This window comes from Pongo pygmaeus, chromosome 10 (genome assembly GCF_028885625.2).
Source record: "Pongo pygmaeus isolate AG05252 chromosome 10, NHGRI_mPonPyg2-v2.0_pri, whole genome shotgun sequence".
NCBI classification, from domain to species: domain Eukaryota; kingdom Metazoa; phylum Chordata; class Mammalia; order Primates; family Hominidae; genus Pongo; species Pongo pygmaeus.
The window spans coordinates 70,218,108-70,236,406 of NC_072383.2; the positions used below are offsets into that span (position 1 = coordinate 70,218,108).

The window sequence follows — 18,299 nt, forward strand, 5'->3', positions numbered from 1 at the left end:
TATTACCTTGGCAAATAATTCTTCGGGCAACAGCTCTAGACTAATAAATGAGAACATGTGGATAATTTAGAATTGTTTCTTTTTTAGAATCAATAGCCTGGGAATTGAAAAATTCAAAGTGCTTTTCCATAGCATTATTGTTTGAATTAATTTTTTACAAAACAATTTCAGTTCATTTGGAACGGCTCTGTGTCTCTTCAATTTGTACTCTGAGAAAGAACTGAAGAACACTGAACTTTGGAAAAAATTTAATAAAGTCAGTTCACAATGGAACACCAGAAGATAAAGTTCCTCAGGCCTAATTCTTTTGGAATTGTGGGAACAGACAGGAGGTGAAGATCAGCAGCTGTCCATCCATCTGCAGAGCAGAAGCTCCCCTCTCAGGCTGGCAGTAGCAGGCAAAGGCTGGTGAAATGAGACTGAGGTCAAGACTACAATTCGTTCTCTTGTTTTAATGCAATTTCAACTAGCTAATATGTACACGGCGTTTCAGGAGCATTAACATTTTGAGCCTTAGGCAATCAGATCTGAAGGCTCATTCTGTTTGATTCATAATGTGGATTATATTTTATAAGGTTGCTAAGACTTGATTATTTGCACATCCTAGAGGGTATAGCTCCTGCTCTGAACATTTAAAAGGAAACTGCTATAGAACATTGAACATTAAACAGAAAGCTACTATAGGTAAATCTCATAGAAATAAAAACATTCTATAATTGTAGTGTTAAAATTAAATGTTTGGATGATTATCACATCAGCAGTTTAATTTGACTATCTTGGTAACCACTGAAAATGAAGGAGTGGCACAAAGAGCCATTGGTGCATTTTATAACACTGTAGGTTAGCATAGTGATAACACTTTTATTCAGACCATATAGAAACATGAACATTCGTCTCTCATCTACTTGCAACTATATCTTTACAGATAGATATAAAGACATATATACACCCAAATAAGACACAATTATCACAGAAAGTGTTTGTAAACATTAATGTTAACTTGTGGACATACATTGATTTGAAACAAATCCTTTACTTTAAATAGCTTTGATTTTCTGTCTAGAAGATGAAAGAGAACATTAATAGCCATCACTTATGAAGTTTACCTAGTTGGATGTTAGCGCTTCTAAAAATGAATCAATATTCATTACTTTTCCACATTGAAAGATTAAAGGAATAAATAATTTTTTGAAACTGAAAATGAAATTCCCAGAAATGTTAAGAAAATCTTTAGTGCAGTCTCATTTTAAGAAAAATTGACAAGCGATCATAAAAACCGTTTGATACTAAAAAGGCTATTGTTATATAATGTAACCCAATTAATTAGGATCTGCTTAATTTGAAATATGTAACAGAGTAAAGGTAAAATGTGTTTTGCTTCTTGTAACTTGTTTAAAAAACCGCATATAGTTAATAAAAATAAAAATGAGATGAGGATAAAATTTATCCCAGGAATTGTGTGCTGAAGTATCACCTATTTGTACATATTTCAAAGTCCCCGTTGCTCCCAAAAGTGTATGTGTTCAGAGGTTTTCTGGAGGGTCTTATGCAGAAGTTTGTTCAACTTAAACTGAAGGAAGACACACGCTCACTATCAAAGCTAAAGTTGAAGCATGGGGGTCAGGGAATGGTCAAAACGTTTTCATGGTCCCCAGGTTAACAACAACAACAAAAAAGCCCTTTCTCTAGTGTGTGTGCATGTTTTTTTTGTTCTGTTTTGTTTTGTTTTGTTTTTTGGTTCAACTCTAAAAACAGGACTTGTTCAGTGACAGCCACATAAAGGTTAAATGGAGGATTATAGATTAAATGTTACCATTCTAGTGCATCTTTTAATTTGCTCCTATACCGAATCCATAGGAAACTGGATATATGTCAGAATGTCATGGACAGATTGATGTATCAATGGGTATAGCAATTAAAATGCATTTCCTGAATTGGAAAGCGCAGTACATTGCTTTTAGACACAAAGCATAGGATTCGCTCATTAAGAATAACTAGGGAGTTAAATTCTAGGGTTTCTGCAGTCTTACTCATGGTATTTGACTGTCTTGGTTCTATAATCGGATTTTAGCAAGCCTATAAAAACACTTAAAACTTTTTTGTTGGTGGTGGTGTGCTTCCGGCATAGATAATGGATAGCTTATGACATTCAGGTTATAGGTCAAATCTGAGGCCTTATTGCATATCCGGGGAAAATTACTTTTTGAGTAACATATAGTACAACCTTTAACCCTTAATAGGGCAGGAGGAGTTCAGATACAAACACTTACACATTCAAAGTGACCAGATTACATATGATTTCTACTTGCTCTGAAATGACTCCATAAATGCGATTTAAAAATTTATTTCTCCACTGCAACACACAAAAAATGTAGCAATAAATTCTAATATGTTCAGGTGAAACTATTCCTTTTCACTTGGCTATTCAAAAGATTATTATAACATCTCTAATATATGAAGAATGTTTGGGAACCTATAACACATTTCTTGTGTGTCTCAATTAAAAAAGACATTTCAACGCACTATACTGACTTTTCCTTATTCCCTTGTAACTGCAACATAATTAAAAAAATAAACCGAGTAAGGTAACTCAATGCAAATTCAATCTGATATTAGAAGTAAGCTGCATATAAGACTAAATCAGATATGGGAGCTTTTTCTAAAACAGGACTAAGCAGTGTTTCAAATCACCTAGAATCAATTATCATGGGACACTGTTGTAGAAATGATACTAAGTTAAAAAACATTTTTCTTATGAAAAAATCACAAGTCAGAGCTTGCCACTTATGTTATGCAAGGTAAGTTTGGTGATGATCTTGTAAATGAATATCGATTTTTGTGTAGACTCCAATATTTCTAATCTATGAGAAACTGTTCTGGGATCAAAAATGGCCAACTTCAGAATCTTCTTGTGAAGTGGTTGCTTTTCTGAGAAAACAAAATTGTCTCATATGTGAATTATCACATTTCTTTGTAAGTCTAGCTTTAATACAAGCAGAGTTAAAAACCAAAAAACCCTCCAGACCCTATATATGTATTGTTACTGGCTGACCCACAAGGTGGCACTAAAGAGAAAAGTGACAAAAGCGAAGATCACAGGCAAGTTAGATATTAAATCAATTCTATTATAAGAATTAAATCTATTTCATAAAATGATACCAAATTTTAATATGCCGATAGCTCAAAACAGTTATCTTTAGGTTCATTGTTTTTTTTTTTAATAGAGACTGTTCTAGAGCCAAAAGTTTCATTCAATCAAGCAGCTGGTTATTTTCAAGAGTTAATAATTGAATTTTTTGTGTAGTTATTTTGTGGGAAAGTTATTTCTCTTTCCAGATACAGACTCCATGATTATTATTTGATTATAAACTCTGACTGTTTCTCTTTTATCTTTTGTATAGTGCCTAGTGCTTAATGTTGTTAATACAAATGTAAAAAAAAAGACCCAACATATTTAACTTTATAATACAAAGCATACTAACATATTTAGATTTTAATATTTGTAATTATAGCATACAAATAAATTTTTTAATGACCAAGAAAAAGCCATTTTAGCCAAAGTCTAATTGTTTGAACTTCAAGAATAATTCTTGGATCCCCAAATATATTTTTCACCTAACTTTCAAGGCACTTGGAGAGTAACTTCTGAGCCTGTATAGGGATGTGAATGGGACAATACTCTCAGAAAAACATGTACAGAGAAAGAAAAAATTATACGCTGGTGTAGCCTTGGTGTGTAACCCTGAAATTAAAGAGGTACGGAGGATTCTTATAGTGTCATGTGGTGGAAGAAACTGGTAATTTTCTAGCAAACATCTCTGTATATAAGCAAGGAAAAGGCATGGACCCCACCCCCCCCAGAAAAAAAGAGCTATTTTTCAGTTCACGATTAAGAAAATATATTATTTATGTACAGATCTAGTACCTGAAGAAAAAATCAGAATACATCTTTTTCCATAGTTTGAAAGTAGGAGTTCAGTGAGGTTTTAAAATAAAACAATTATAATTATTGTTGTATTTTTGTTATATATACACATATTGTTATCTATTCTCTAACAGAAGGTGTGTTTCTCTTGTCAACATGACTGTATCTTTGACCAGAATCCTCACTTAGCAAAACTATATATATTTTATATTATGTTATATATCATTAAAAATAAGAAAACACTGTAGTTCAAAATTAGCTTTTAAAATTTACATACAGCGATATGACCTCAATACTAGCGATATTTCATTATCTAAAAGAAAAATTTCACCATATTTCTTCCAATGTCTCTTCATCAGCCCATTTATAATAATCACTTGTTACTCAGATTCAAGAAAATACTGTAATTACCTCATTTAAACAGCTATATTGATAAACATTTACATATTAAGCAGAATCTATCTGTAGTAAGTGAAGTTTTTAAGTGATAAACAATATTTTATTATTAAATGAAAGAATGGGGAATAAATGATTGGAAGACAGAAAAACATATATGGACTAGAAGATACATATGGATGAAATAAAGCAGGATATTTTATGTCTTTATGTGACTTTACATTAATATTTATCTATTGCGCCTTTGAAGCAGATACTTTCCATGGTTTAAAATTTACATTCAAATTATGTAAATTTGCGCTGTCAAATAAGCCTGGGTTAAATATATATTTTTGGATGCACTGAAGAGGTAAGATTCCTAAAGCATGTAAACTGCTTATTCTGCAGTATGAAAACCAGCTATAGTCAACTCTTTCAATTACTTAGTTCTCAATCCAGGAGTAATAATGTTGTCGGGTTTTCTTTTTATCATTATCTTACAAAATTATAATTATTTCTTTGTTCAGGGTCATACTAGATTATTCTCTATTCATTTATTCAACAAACACGTAGCACTTACCATGTGCTAGGCACTGTCCTCTCCAAGGAGAGTATAGACCAGGCATGTTTGCTTCAGTGCCATATCCCTAGCACAGTGCCTGTCACTGACTTCATAATTTCTGTAGCAAGTATTCATTATGCAATTGGATAGTTTATATTTGGCTTATCTTTCAGGAAGTAGTATGACATAAAGGTTAAGTATAAAGGTGATGAAATGACCTGCCTGGCTTTGAATTCCAGCTCTGCCATCTACTAATTAAATGACTCTGGCCAAGATATTTAATCTTTTTCAGCCTCAGTTTCTTGATTTGTCAAGTGGAGGAAATAATAGCATTGACCTGAAGGTGGTGATTTTCATGATTACATAAGACAGCATAAAATGCTTAGACAAATACTTGGCACAAGTTAAGCCCTTGAAAAATCTTAGCTATTATTATTATTTTCATTAATTCTTCCTGCCATATTTATCTGGAAACATGGATTTGAGCAATTTAAGTTCATGGTAACAATTATAGGAGTATATTCACTATTTCCATTTCTTGAGTGACTAGACAATTTAACCAGTTTAATGGAAACATTTCTGGAACAATACTTAATTTCTATTGTTTGTAGACTTTGGTCTATATTATGTTTGCAGGTTTCATGAATAAATTGTAAACATTTCCATGATCTATACTTTGACTTTTTATAGAGCTTTCCTATAGAAGTCATAAACCAAAGAGCCTAGAGTGAACGCTAAAGAGCTTTAGCCTAGCATGAGAACCCCTCAAATAACGATATAACTTTCTTGAGATACTAATTCTCTCTTTGGATATAACATGTAATGCTAAAATTGGAAATGACACTTGAATTATTTGGTCATTCTTTTCCTTACATTTGCTCTCTAGAGATATCCATTTTATGCTGTGAGGCTTGTTCTAGCTTGGTATAAACATAATCATGAGACTTTTCTGGGACTAAAAACACATAGTATTATATTAATAGGTTAGGAAATATTTCTATTAAAAACAACTTCAAGTATGAGGCTGCAATGAACTCTTATCATACCATTGCACTCCAGCCTGGGCGAGAGAGTGAGACCTAATCTCTAAAAAAAATATATAATAAAAAGTAAAAATAAAAAATGAAAAAAGACAAAAACAAATTCATGGTTTCACAGGTTTTTATGAGGTAAAAAGATATAATCAAATTTAGATGTAAATTCCATTTAGATTAATCCTTTTAAATACTCAAGTCAGACAACTAACAGTTAAATGAAGGTGTTAATTGTTGTGGACAAACTACAGAAATCGTGAAATTTCACCATCTCAATTATAGCTGATTTTAAATAATTCTTTCCTCATCTTCAAGATCTTGAGGAATGTTCTGTCTGTAAGGGTAGTTCTTATATGAAACCCCACAACAACATCAACAGATCAGTGGGTCAAATGTTATAAAATTTTGAAAGTCTGCAATATAAAAATATTAATACACTTTGCAGTAATGTTAATTTCTCCAAATTAAAAATTTCATCAAATGATCAGTTTCAAATTTCAAACTGCTGTTTTGCTATTGCCACATGGCGGCACCACTTCAGCAGCTAAACAGAAACTTCACCGTTCTTTTTTCATATTGGTCTCCAGTTGAGTGAGGTCTTCAGAAACATATCCCTCTCACACGATACATCAGCCTAGTTTGACTGCCAGAGTAGTAAGATTTGTTTGTTTCCCCCTGTCCTTCTTCTACTACAGTGTGCTTTTATAAAATTTACCCATCAAGTTTTAGTTTTTAATTGAATTATTTTTTGCTTCTCATGAAGATTAATTAAATATTTCTTGAGAACATAAAGAGGGTAGTATGTTAGCTTCTGTACTGTATATTTTTCACAGAAGTCCAGAGCTGAAAGATACCCCCAAATCTAACTCCTTTACACTAACACATTGAGAAATTGAGTCCATTAAGTACTGGGTTAGGACAATAGAGGAAGATGAAGGTGATCAGGATCTAGTTCTTTCTCCCGAGCCAAGCTGTTTCTGGACATGAGGTTTTACTCACATGTGAAGAGACTGAGTACCCAAGGACACCTAACTATGTGCTTCTATACACAAACCAGTGTGAAAAGAAACAAAAAAGGCAGTTAAATTGTAAACAATCAAATAGTAAGACCCTGAAGCCAATACATTCACTGAAGATAGTTCATTTTGATCATTTCAGGACTAAGGTGTAGATTTTATTAAAAACAACTTCTGTTTGGCCTTATATTAAATATTCAGACAATTTTTACTTTTACAAGCCCCTGAATCAAATATGGCCACATCATGACTTTAGTGATATTTATTAGCTAAATAAAGTAATCATAAAATTCTCCTAAGAAATAAACATGTTTCTGAGAGAAGCATCAGGTACTTTGGGAAGTTTAATTTCCTTGTTTACAGCACCCCATGGCTCCAGTATTGGCAAAATCAAACCTATCTTGAATCCAGTGACCTGTAACACTGAAAGCAACTTTAAAAAGGAATATTAGTAAACTATGTCTTTAATATTTTTGTGAGGTGCGAACTCTGAAATTTCACCCCCCTACTTTTGCTTTGAAGGTAGAATGAACATTCTCCAGAAAAAATGATATTCAAAAATTATTTTACTAAAGTGCTTGCTTCTTTGGGAAAGCTATATACTTTCAGAAATTAAAAAAAAGAAAACTCACTGAAAACCTTCGTAACACTGATATGAAAGGAAGAAATATTTACCTACTTGATCTTGCTAGGAAGTTTTATTATGCAAAGTTACATTTAAGTGGAATCCATGAGCTAGTAAGTTGTGTCCATTCTATATGAATAATCTTATGTCTACTCCACTTGGGTCTGAAAAAATAATCCATTTACTAATTTAATCACAGTTAGTAGAGACTTTATTAATTGGTAAATGTATTATTTAATTCTGAAATATTTGAGACTTTCCTTGTAGTAATTTTCAGAAGTACATAAACACATTGATGAAATACAAAGAAGATCAGAGGGAGGTAAAGTGAGGAAAGAGATAACAGACTGAGAACCGTGAGTGAGGGAAAGGGGAAAGATGAAGAGAACTGGGTTAAAGGGTACAAACACACAGCAAGACAGAAGGAATCTAGCTGTTCAATGTTTGAGAGCAGAGTAGGGTGACTATACCTTGCAAAAATGTATTGTACTCAGGTGATGGACACCTAAAATACCCTGACTTGATCACTACATATTATGTGCATGTAACAAAATTTCTCATGTATCCCACAAATTTGTACACATTTTTAAAAAAAGACAAACAGAAAACACCTTCTTTGAATCTTTTCTTGACTAATGTTTTAGAAAGAGAAAGTCTTAAAGATCCCTTAGTGGGTAACCTCTTCCTTTAGGCAGTGGGTCTTAGACTCCCCGGGATGATTCCAGAAGCCTCTGATAATCAAATGTACTAAATCCATGGATATTGGATCAGTAATACTGAATTACCAGTTTAAAACCCTAAAGTCAGAGAAGTCTGGTGACCTGCTGAGGACCTCAGGGCTCCTCTTACTTGCTTGCGCTATAGTTCCTGATTCTGTGAAAACAAACCAATGAACCCCAACTCCTCAACTCTTAAAATGCATACAGCCAGATACATATGGACAGCAAGAGCACAGACATTTAAAAACAGAGCAGAAAAAAGTAACTTGAACAGAATGTGGCATTTCCCTTGGTCTGTTGCTAACGGCCCACATACAACATGCTTAAAAAATCCCACCCTGGCACTTATTTTCATCATCATTTAAAAATGATTCAATGGACATTTAGAATGCATGGCATTGAGCATATATCCCATCTGGGGATAAATGAAAAAGGGCTTCCTCGAGCAGGGCTGTGTTTTTAGTGGTTATCAGGCTAAGGTTAATGTGTAATTGGTCTCTTCTCTTTGGTCATGCTTTTAAAGCCAAACACAATATTTTAATTGTCTATTTTCAGTACTCCAAAGCCAGAAGCATTAACTATTTCTTTCTGTAAGAAAATAGTTATGGACATGATTTGTAAAATGCCTTCAAGATTTGAAGACAGGAAAGAAACATGTAAAAAGGAATTACCTCATTTTCTTTCTATTATTCACTTTTTTAATTAACCCAGAAGCGAATCACACTTTGTTTTACTAAACACTGGGGACTCCTGCTTCCTAGCTGTCACCTTCGGGGTGGCTGTTCTCCCCGAATATTGTTCCAATTAGAGTTCTTCACACAAATTCTGAGGGTTGGATATCCCACATACTTATACATACTCTGCAGTATAATTTTAAACTCCAATATACTCAGACAAGAGTCCATAATCAACCAATAGGCTATGAACCTATTCTGATGCTGCCTGCTGTCAGCAAACTATCTATTGATAACTGTCCTAACAAAGTTTAAACAATGTTCATGGTAACACGGGAAAGCTGCAAGAAAGTAATTATGACAAGGTGAAATGAAAAACTGACCAATCATGGAATGTATTCGTTCACTGTTCTATTAAGCCCAGCTTTTCTCAGTCTCAAGGTTTTGGTCCTGAATGTTACACTGTAAGCATTGTGTTTTAATCATTTCCCCAATCTAAAGATGGGAATTATCCTATGGGGAAAACATCACCTTGCTTTGGCCTTTACTTCCGGAGGATTTTAATGCTTCATTGCTAACATTATTTTAGTACTCCACACCTGGACACATCACACAGTATAATGTAATATATGTAGTCAGGTTTTGGAGAATTTATTTCAATTTACATACAATCCTCCAAATCCTCTGGCGAGTTTGATGTGAAATCTGACACAGCCACATCTCCCTAGCAAGATCTTCTTTTGCTCTCTATGTTAATAGCCAAAGGCTCCAAGGATCTCTCCGTGGTGCGCAGTGAGGCTAAGGAGTCAGGAAGAGGGGTGACTGCGGGGCTTGTTGCGCTGAAGATTTACAATGTACTTCTTGCAGGCGGCTCAGCAACCCCCTCTGTGGCTGTGGGTGTCTGGTGTGACAGAGCGGAGAAAAGCTCTCTAATCTCCCAGTGCCTGCCTCTGCCGCTCAGCCGCTCCCCTCCCTCCCGCCTTTCCTGCCTCCTCGCGTGCTCTCTCTCCTTTGCCTTTCTCGGGGAGTTTCAGTCCCTCAATGCAGCTGGGGTAGCCCTGGCAATCTAAACCCGAAGCCTGTGTATATACACACACTCACACACACGCACACACATGCACACGCGCTCGCACATACGCACTTCGTCTCTCCCCCTGGGGATATGGAGCAAACCCAGAGCTTCATCTACCTGAAGGGGATGGCCCGGCCGGACACTTCTTTCTCACTTGTCATCTCCGGAGGGCAGAGCAAGACTGGAATGAGGGAGGCTCGCTGTCGGGTCTGCAACCTCCTGCCGTTTGCCGCCACCGCCGCTTAAAGTGCCCAGGGTGGAGAAGGCTTTTCCAGGACGGATCTCCGTCGTAGCTTCGCGGCCCTGGGACTTCCTCCTGCTGGTTCACTCTAGTCTTTCCCACCTCGGCCATCCTTTCCTCTCCAGCTGCAGGGTGTATGGCTCGGGTGCCTCCCGTGCTGTGGCCGCCCTCACCGCTGCTGCGAGCACATTCCACTCAGAGGACCGAACGCCGCCGCTGGAGTGGGGGGAGAAAGCGGAAGCCCTAACTTCCCTCTCTACACCCTCGCTCTTCCCACCGCTCCCGTCCTTCTCCCCAGCCGAGGACCGGTTGGAAGGCTCCCGCGGAAAGCGAGGCGAGAGCGCGGCGCAGGGGAGGGAGACCCGGGAGCCGCAAGCGCGCAGGGGCGGGGGCAGCATGTGCCCCGGCGCCGGGTGCTCGCCCGAGAAGTAGCGCGCGCTGGGCAAGCAAGACGCTTTCCAAGTTGGGCGCGTCCCAGAGCTCACAGCCCGGCGTCCAGAGTGAGGCGGGGCTGATGGGGGTCGCGGAAGCTGCCGTCGCTTGTGGCCAGAATCCGTCTTAAAAGAACCCGGGCCAGCATCCCCAGTCGCGCGCCCTCGGCCCGCGTGCGCTCTCCGATGCCTGCTCTGGCTGTGGCCCGGGTGGCCCGCCCGCGGGGGGTGCCGGAGGGGGCGGGGGAGGAGGAGGAGGCGGTGTGATGGCCCTGGACGGCGAGCTGGGGGAGCAAGACGAGGAGAAGAAAAAGAAGAAGAAGAAAAAGAAGAGGAAGAAGAAGGAGGAGGAGGAGGAGGAGGAGGGGGCCGAGAAGAGCAGCTTACCCTTCGCAGCCGCGATGGGGGAAGACGACGCCGCGCTTCGGGCTGGCGGCAGGGGGCTCTCAGACCCGTGGGCAGACTCAGTGGGAGTGCGACCCCGCACCACGGAGCGACACATCGCGGTACACAAGCGGCTTGTGCTGGCCTTCGCCGTGTCCCTCGTGGCACTGCTCGCGGTCACAATGCTTGCCGTGCTGCTCAGCCTGCGCTTCGACGAGTGCGGGGCGAGTGCCACGCCAGGCGCCGACGGTGGCCCCGCAGGCTTTCCGGAGCGCGGCGGCAACGGGAGCCTCCCTGGATCGGCCCGGCGCAACCACCACGCAGGCGGGGACTCCTGGCAGCCCGAGGCGGGTGGGGTGGCCAGTCCGGGGACCCCGTCGGCCCAGCCGCCGTCGGAGGAGGAGCGGGAGCCGTGGCAGCCGTGGACGCAGCTGCGCCTGTCGGGCCACCTGAAGCCGCTGCACTACAATCTGATGCTCACCGCCTTCATGGAGAACTTCACCTTCTCTGGGGAGGTCAACGTGGAGATCGCGTGCCGGAACGCCACCCGCTACGTAGTGCTGCACGCTTCCCGAGTGGCGGTGGAGAAAGTGCAGCTGGCCGAGGACCGGGCGTTCGGGGCTGTCCCTGTGGCCGGTTTTTTCCTCTACCCGCAAACTCAGGTCTTAGTGGTGGTGCTGAATAGGACACTGGACGCGCAGAGGAATTACAATCTGAAGATTATCTACAACGCTCTCATCGAGAATGAGCTCCTGGGCTTTTTCCGCAGCTCCTATGTGCTCCACGGGGAGAGAAGGTATGGAGGGAGGCGGTGCCCCGCGCCGCCCCACCCCGCCGCGCGGCTCGAACCTCTGGGCGGCCTGCGACCCCGGGGACCCAGCTGGCTTCCAATACCCGGGAAGCCAGGGGTGGGGGAAAGGAAACGAAAGCGGAGTAGGGCAGTCAGAACCCCGGGGTCTCCCAGATGCCTCGGGGTCTCGCTGCCGCCAACTCCGCAAACTGACTCACTGGTGCCAAAAGATGAATGCTGCCGCCTCCTCTAGTCGGGACCTCTCCTCTTCCTGTCAGAGTTCCTTAGCCATCTGAAGGGTAGCTGATAATCTGAGCGATGCCTGAGTGACATGAAAAGCTTGCCAAGTTACTCTCGAGGGAAAATACGTGGCGCTGAAGGCCAAGACAACAGCGCATCCAGGTTAGCATGTCAGGGCAGGTCAGGGACACACCGTTCTCCACCCCCACCCACAACATGCCCATCTTCCCTGACTATTAGTAGTCTCCTGCCAGGTGCAGAGCAGAGGATGGGCTTTGGCTGCGTCAAGTTTCCCCAAACTTCAAGTTGAGATTCGGAGTGAAAAGAGTGGTTTCCAGAGATAGGCTGAGAGGACCGGGACGGGGGTGGAGGTTGCCAAGGCCAGAGCCAGCGATAAGTGGCCTCGCGGGCGCTGCCAGGTCTGTGCTAAGGCAGGGCGACTACAGTTGTTTGTTTATGAGTTGCTGCCTCTGGAGATGATTCCAGTGGTCAAGGCGTGGGAAAGCTAGTGGTCAGTCTCAAATGCCTTGTTAGTATCTTTGCAGCGTTTTACATTTGTGTAGTTTTGTATTTTTATAAAAAATTTCCGAGAGGCCGTGGAGCTTTTCACCACTTGTTTAGAGCTCAGACTTCATAATCCAATAGAACTGAGTTTGAATCTCTGCTGTTCATCTAACTCTGGTGGAGGTTTGAGGAAGGTAATTAACCTTTTCCTGACATGACTACTTCTAGTGATTATTGCACACCCATGTACTCAATCCGACAAGAACCCTATGAAGTAGACGCAATTATCAGCATTCCCTATTTTACAGGTGGGGAAATGGAGGCACAGGTGGGTAACATAGCTTGATCAAGATCACCAAGAGTGAGCAGACAAAGCTCGGATTTAGACCCAGGGAGTTTGGCTCTTGAGCCTAGACTTTTAATTCTAACTTGGGGATACCAATAATAATATTCTACTTGTAGGATTGGGGTAGACGTCTATGAGTGAATGCATTACAAAGTACTTACCCCTGTGCCTGGCATATAGAGTATCCTCCATAAATGCTAGCTCTCATGAGTGTCTTGTGGCAGTAAGCTCTCAGGTATATTGTTGAATGAATAAGTGATTCTTGTTCTTTGCTCTAACGCCCTCATTGCTAAGATAACTTCGATTAATTAAATGACTGAGGGCAGATGAACAACCAAAGTGAGCTTAAGAATTAAACCAACAACTTTAGAAGAGGAGGCAGGTTACAGATTAGTAATGAGGCAGAGACTCTCCTTTTCTCAGGTGATTCTCACAACAGGGCCCTGGAGGTGAGCAGGCTTGTCAGTGGAGAGCTAGGACTTAAACTTTGGTTCTCTAATCCCTGGACCAGACAGAGCTTATGGTGTTTGGAAACTCTCAGAAGAAGTTATTGTGTAAGAGGCTGGGGAAATTGCAATGTGTTGCGAAAATAAGCAAAAGTGTTATTATTTATAGAGTTCTATGAAGTAACCTCCTATAAATAAAATGCCCAATGCTTTAGTAGTTGTATGATAGTTAAAACCTCCTAGAAGTGAATGTAGAAATTATTCACTTTCTTACTCCTGACATCAGATATGGATATTTTAAATCCCCTTCTACCACTTCCTCCAACATGTTCTAAAGAATACAGATTAAAAATATTTTTTAAACCCAGAATTATGTCAAATATGGGGGAAAGGCATAGAAAACAAATTTGCATACTATGTTTAGGAATAAGCTTGTATGTCAAAATGTCAACAGTGGGAGTTGCGTATCATTACTGATACATCTTGCTGTGGTGAAATAAATGCTTTTGAAAAATCCTGTTTTTTGAGCCATGCCGAAATATGTTTGGCAGAACTGAGCTTGTTTTGGTCAATGCTTTCAAATTAACAGGACTCTTAAAAAGACCAGATGTTTCTGCTTGACCCGTAACTGATTTCTTGTGCCCCTAGTGCACATTTGTATTCAAACTCTCTTGCAGTTTTCCCCAAAGAAGTAAATAACTTGGTTGGAAGTTCAACCTAGTTAACATATAGTTAAATTCTTCATCCCAATAGAAATGCAGAACTCAGTGTTCTGAGAATTCCAGGATTATTTCTAAACAGCATCTTAGAGAAAGTCCTTGTTCCTCATTTTTTTCCTTCCTCATTATTATTAGAGTAAATCTGATAATTTCTTGGATGTTTCTCTGGAGTTGATAAGGCAAAAGAAATAAATCTAATAAACCGTTTCATAGTTATGCAAACTTTCTATTTATTAAACTTTTTTTGTTACTATAGCCACTTGGAGCATGGAGCATTTTTAAACAGACCCATATCAGCATCTCGGCTAGGGTTGGACTTTTATTGGTGATTATTTTGTCCACAAAATGCAATGTAAATTGGCATTTTAAAACCCACTTTCAAATAGGACGCAGATGCAAGCACTGAATTTTCATTTGATTAATGATTAAACATTTTGGTATTTAGTTAGATATAATTTTGCCAATTTAATTATAGGGTAATATCTGTCATAAAAACAAATATGTAATCTGATAAAGGAAGTCATATTGAGCAACTTGAAATGCTTGAAAGAGCAATACTACAATGCAGTCCACTTCTCTTAGCCTATGTGGAAACACTAACTCATTAAAATCCTATCAGTCTGATTCTTCAACTTGCTTCTCAGAGACCTGAGCAAAAGAATTTTGGTGACGGCAGGGAAATTAGATTCCACTGTGTGCTATATACCTTGGACCCCTGGAAGGTTTTACCCACCGCTGGGTGTTGTAGGTAGCCTGGCTTTGTACAACTGGGAAGACTTGCTTTTCCTGATTTCCATACTGTAATGTACAAAGGTTAGAAGAGGAGCTCCCCCTTGAAGCCCAAGGTTTCCCAAGTTGAGACAAATTCTCTACTCTTGGTTACTACACTTGTTGAATATTGAAAATAAATTCTCCTAAAATCCACATGTCTACACGCCAAGAAGTAAATTAGGCAGAATACATAGTCACTTTTTCATCAACTAGGTGTGCAGCAGGCAGATACAAATGGGTGTGTATTTATGCTGTAGTCTCCGACAAGAGAGTATGCTTGCTTAGAATTAGGTAAAATGTTCATTTACCTGAAATAATTGCCGCTTTTGGGTAGCCAGATGGTGAGCACACCCATGTTCAAAGTAGGGTACCTTAATTTAGATCCAGATGGTTGAATTGAAAAGGAAATATAGCCAAGATAAAGAACATTTTGTTCACTTTCAAAAGGGAGACTGTTTTTCTTTGACAAACTTTAATAGGATCTATAACATGCCAAAGTGAGACAACATTAAAAATATGAGGTCCTTTTCTATAAAGGATTGTTTAGAGAGAAACTATAGTCTCCAAGTAAGATGGGAAAATAATAGTGGTAGTTATCAAAGAGAATTTGGACCATCCTTTTGCAAAAATCTTGGGGAGAGAATGGAGGATTTTATCTCTGGGTAGGCATTTGCTCTACTGTGGTATTTGTGTGATCTGATGCCTTGTAATTTACTCAGAATGAATTAATACTCGTGGTATTTAATACAAACAAGAAATTCACTACATTATTTTTAGATTGAAAGCAACTTCATTTCTCCCATTCACTTTGGTAAGAAGATAGCTTAACATGAGCAAGTAGGAGTATATCGCTTTTTGTCCCTCTATAGACTGTGAACTGAAAAAATCTTTGAGAACCATTTGTTTCTGTAAAAACTTTTTTCTGTGATTCCTTAATGGACTTAGCTCATTGTTTTTGTGTCAGGCTCACATAACCATATGGCAAAACTGAGTTCAGTGCTGGATTTTGAACACAATTCAAAATGCCACCAGTAAACCATATCTAGACAATGTTTACTAAAAAAAAAGCTCTGACCATGTCATAATGACTCACTCAGGGAGAAAATTTATGCAATTGGTGTTTGTCTTGCTGCGTTTCTTGTAGTGCCATTCGATTTGATCACCCTGGATAATAATTAAATATACAGTTTTTTCAAATTAATTGACATAAAATTGTGTATATTTATCGTGTATAACCTAATGTTTTGAAGTATGCATACATTTGGAACAAATGTAGTTAATTAACAAATGCATCATCTCATATAGCTATTTTTGTGGTGAGAATATTTAACATCTACTCTCAGCAGTTTTCAAGAATATAATATATTGTCATTAATTATAGTCACCTTGTTTTACAATAAATCCCTGAACTTATTCCTTTTATCTAAGTAATTATATATCCTTTGACCAGTAACTCCTCAACTCCATTCTTCCCCTAACTTCTTAGTATCTGGTGAACATCATTCTACTCTCTAATTCAATGAAGTCAACTTTTTTAGATTCCACATATTACTGAGATCATGCAATATTTGTCTTTTTGTGCCTGGCTTATTCACTTACATGAAGTCTTCCAGTTCATCCATGTTGTCTCAAATGACAGGATTTCCTTCTGTTTATGGCTGAATAGTATTTCATTAGTGTATGTATACATTTTCTTTATCCATCCTTCATTGATGAACTCTTAGGTTGGTTCTGTATCTCGGCTACTGTGAATAATGCTGCAATAAACATGTTGCAGATATCTCCTCAACATGATGATTTCTTTTTCTTTGGATATATAATCCCCTGGTAGTGGGATTGCCAGATCATGTGGTAGTTCTATTTTTAATTTTTTGATGAACCTCCATACTGTTTTCCATAATGGCTGTACTAATTTATAGTGTACTCATTTTCACCCACAGTGTACAAGGGTTCTTTTTGCTCCACATCCTTGCTAACAGTTGTTATCTTTTGTCTATTTGATAATAGCCATTCTTACAGGTGTGAGTTGACATCTCACTGTGCTTGCATTTCCCTGATGATAAGTGATGTTGAACATTTTTTATATATACCGGTTGGCCATTTGTATGTCTTATTTTGAGAAATTTTCATTCAGGTCTTTTGCCCACTTTAAAAAATCAGATTTTGTTTTTTCTTGCTGTTGAGTTGTTTGATTTCATTATACGTTTTGGTCATTAATCACTTATCAGATGTACAGATTGCGAATATTTTCTCCCATTCTATAGGTTGTCTTTTTACTCTATTGTTTATTTCCTTTGCTGTGCAGAAACGTTTTAGTTTGATGCAATCCTGTTTGTCTATTTTTTGCTTTTGTTGCCTGTGCAGTTGCCTTTGTTTTTATTTATTCAATGCAACTCCAAACTGAGCCTATCTGCTTTGGATCCCTTTCAAATAAAGATGGACCTGATACTGGCTTTCCCAGTATTTGTTTGGTTTGCACAACATGTTTGTTTATTTAAACTGATTGTTGCCACTGTGTATGTGGATGGGCTTGAGCAAACAACACAGGACATGTTTTAGGTGTGCTTGAGGGTGGTGACATTTGGTCAATATGATTTACAAAAATAGGACTTACCTCTGTAAGTGTGACTTCAAGGAGTGATACAGAAACAGTGAGGAAGAAATAATTTACCTTTAAGGCATAAATGCTTTACAGTCTTTAAGGAGGGCATCCCTCCTTCACCCCCATGCTCATCCTCCCAACCCCCAGCAATCATAATCTTCATCATCACCATCATCATCATCATCATTTCTCAATTCCTTGCATGTTCTTTACTTCCTTCCAGATTTACATTACTGGCCAGCTTCCACCAGGGTGTTTCAAAGTTCATGCCATCCTACTTTCTGCTACAGAAGACTGCGTACTTTCTCCCACAGATAGAATTTTACTAGGCAGAATTTTGGAAAATTCCAATGTGAAAAATACTTCCTGCTTTTTCCAGTTTCCTGGACAACCTAAAATGATGCACAAACAGGCACAGCTGTATGGTGGTGGTGGCAGTGCGAGGGTAGAATAAGATTGGCCATGTTGCATGGGGCTGAATAAGGGTGAAGAACCCAGGCTCACCCTGCCTGCCTTCTTTGCCTCCAAGCTTCTGAATGCCTGGGTGGGCCTGACATTTATAGAACTGTGGCCCCAGTTGTACAGGGACAGGGTGAATTAATTTCTCCCAGTGCACACCTATGTGTGTGCTGCAGGGTGAAGTTTTGTTTTAATCATTCACATCTTTCCTCATGACTACACAACTAAAAAAAGAAAAATCAGAGGATAGACAAAGAAAGTAGTTCAAAAATTATGGTTGTTGGCCACTTTTTACATCTTTTAAAAATAGCTTATTTTTAAAAATCTTATATCTTTTAAAAAATAGTCCACTTTTGTTGTGTTG

At 39.1% G+C, this 18,299-nt stretch overlaps 1 protein-coding gene across 2 annotated transcripts in view; it reads left to right on the forward strand.

The window, feature by feature from the left end:
- Positions 1-10,812: 10,812 nt before the first annotated feature.
- TRHDE (thyrotropin releasing hormone degrading enzyme) overlaps positions 10,813-18,299 on the forward strand; it is a 388,884-nt gene continuing 381,397 nt past the window's right edge. For both annotated transcript variants that reach the window (XM_054444303.2, XM_054444304.2), the window contains exon 1: positions 10,813-11,854. In XM_054444303.2, the coding sequence (XP_054300278.1) occupies positions 10,941-11,854 (914 nt within the window). In that variant the 5' untranslated portion in view covers positions 10,813-10,940. The remainder of the gene's footprint in view (positions 11,855-18,299) is intronic.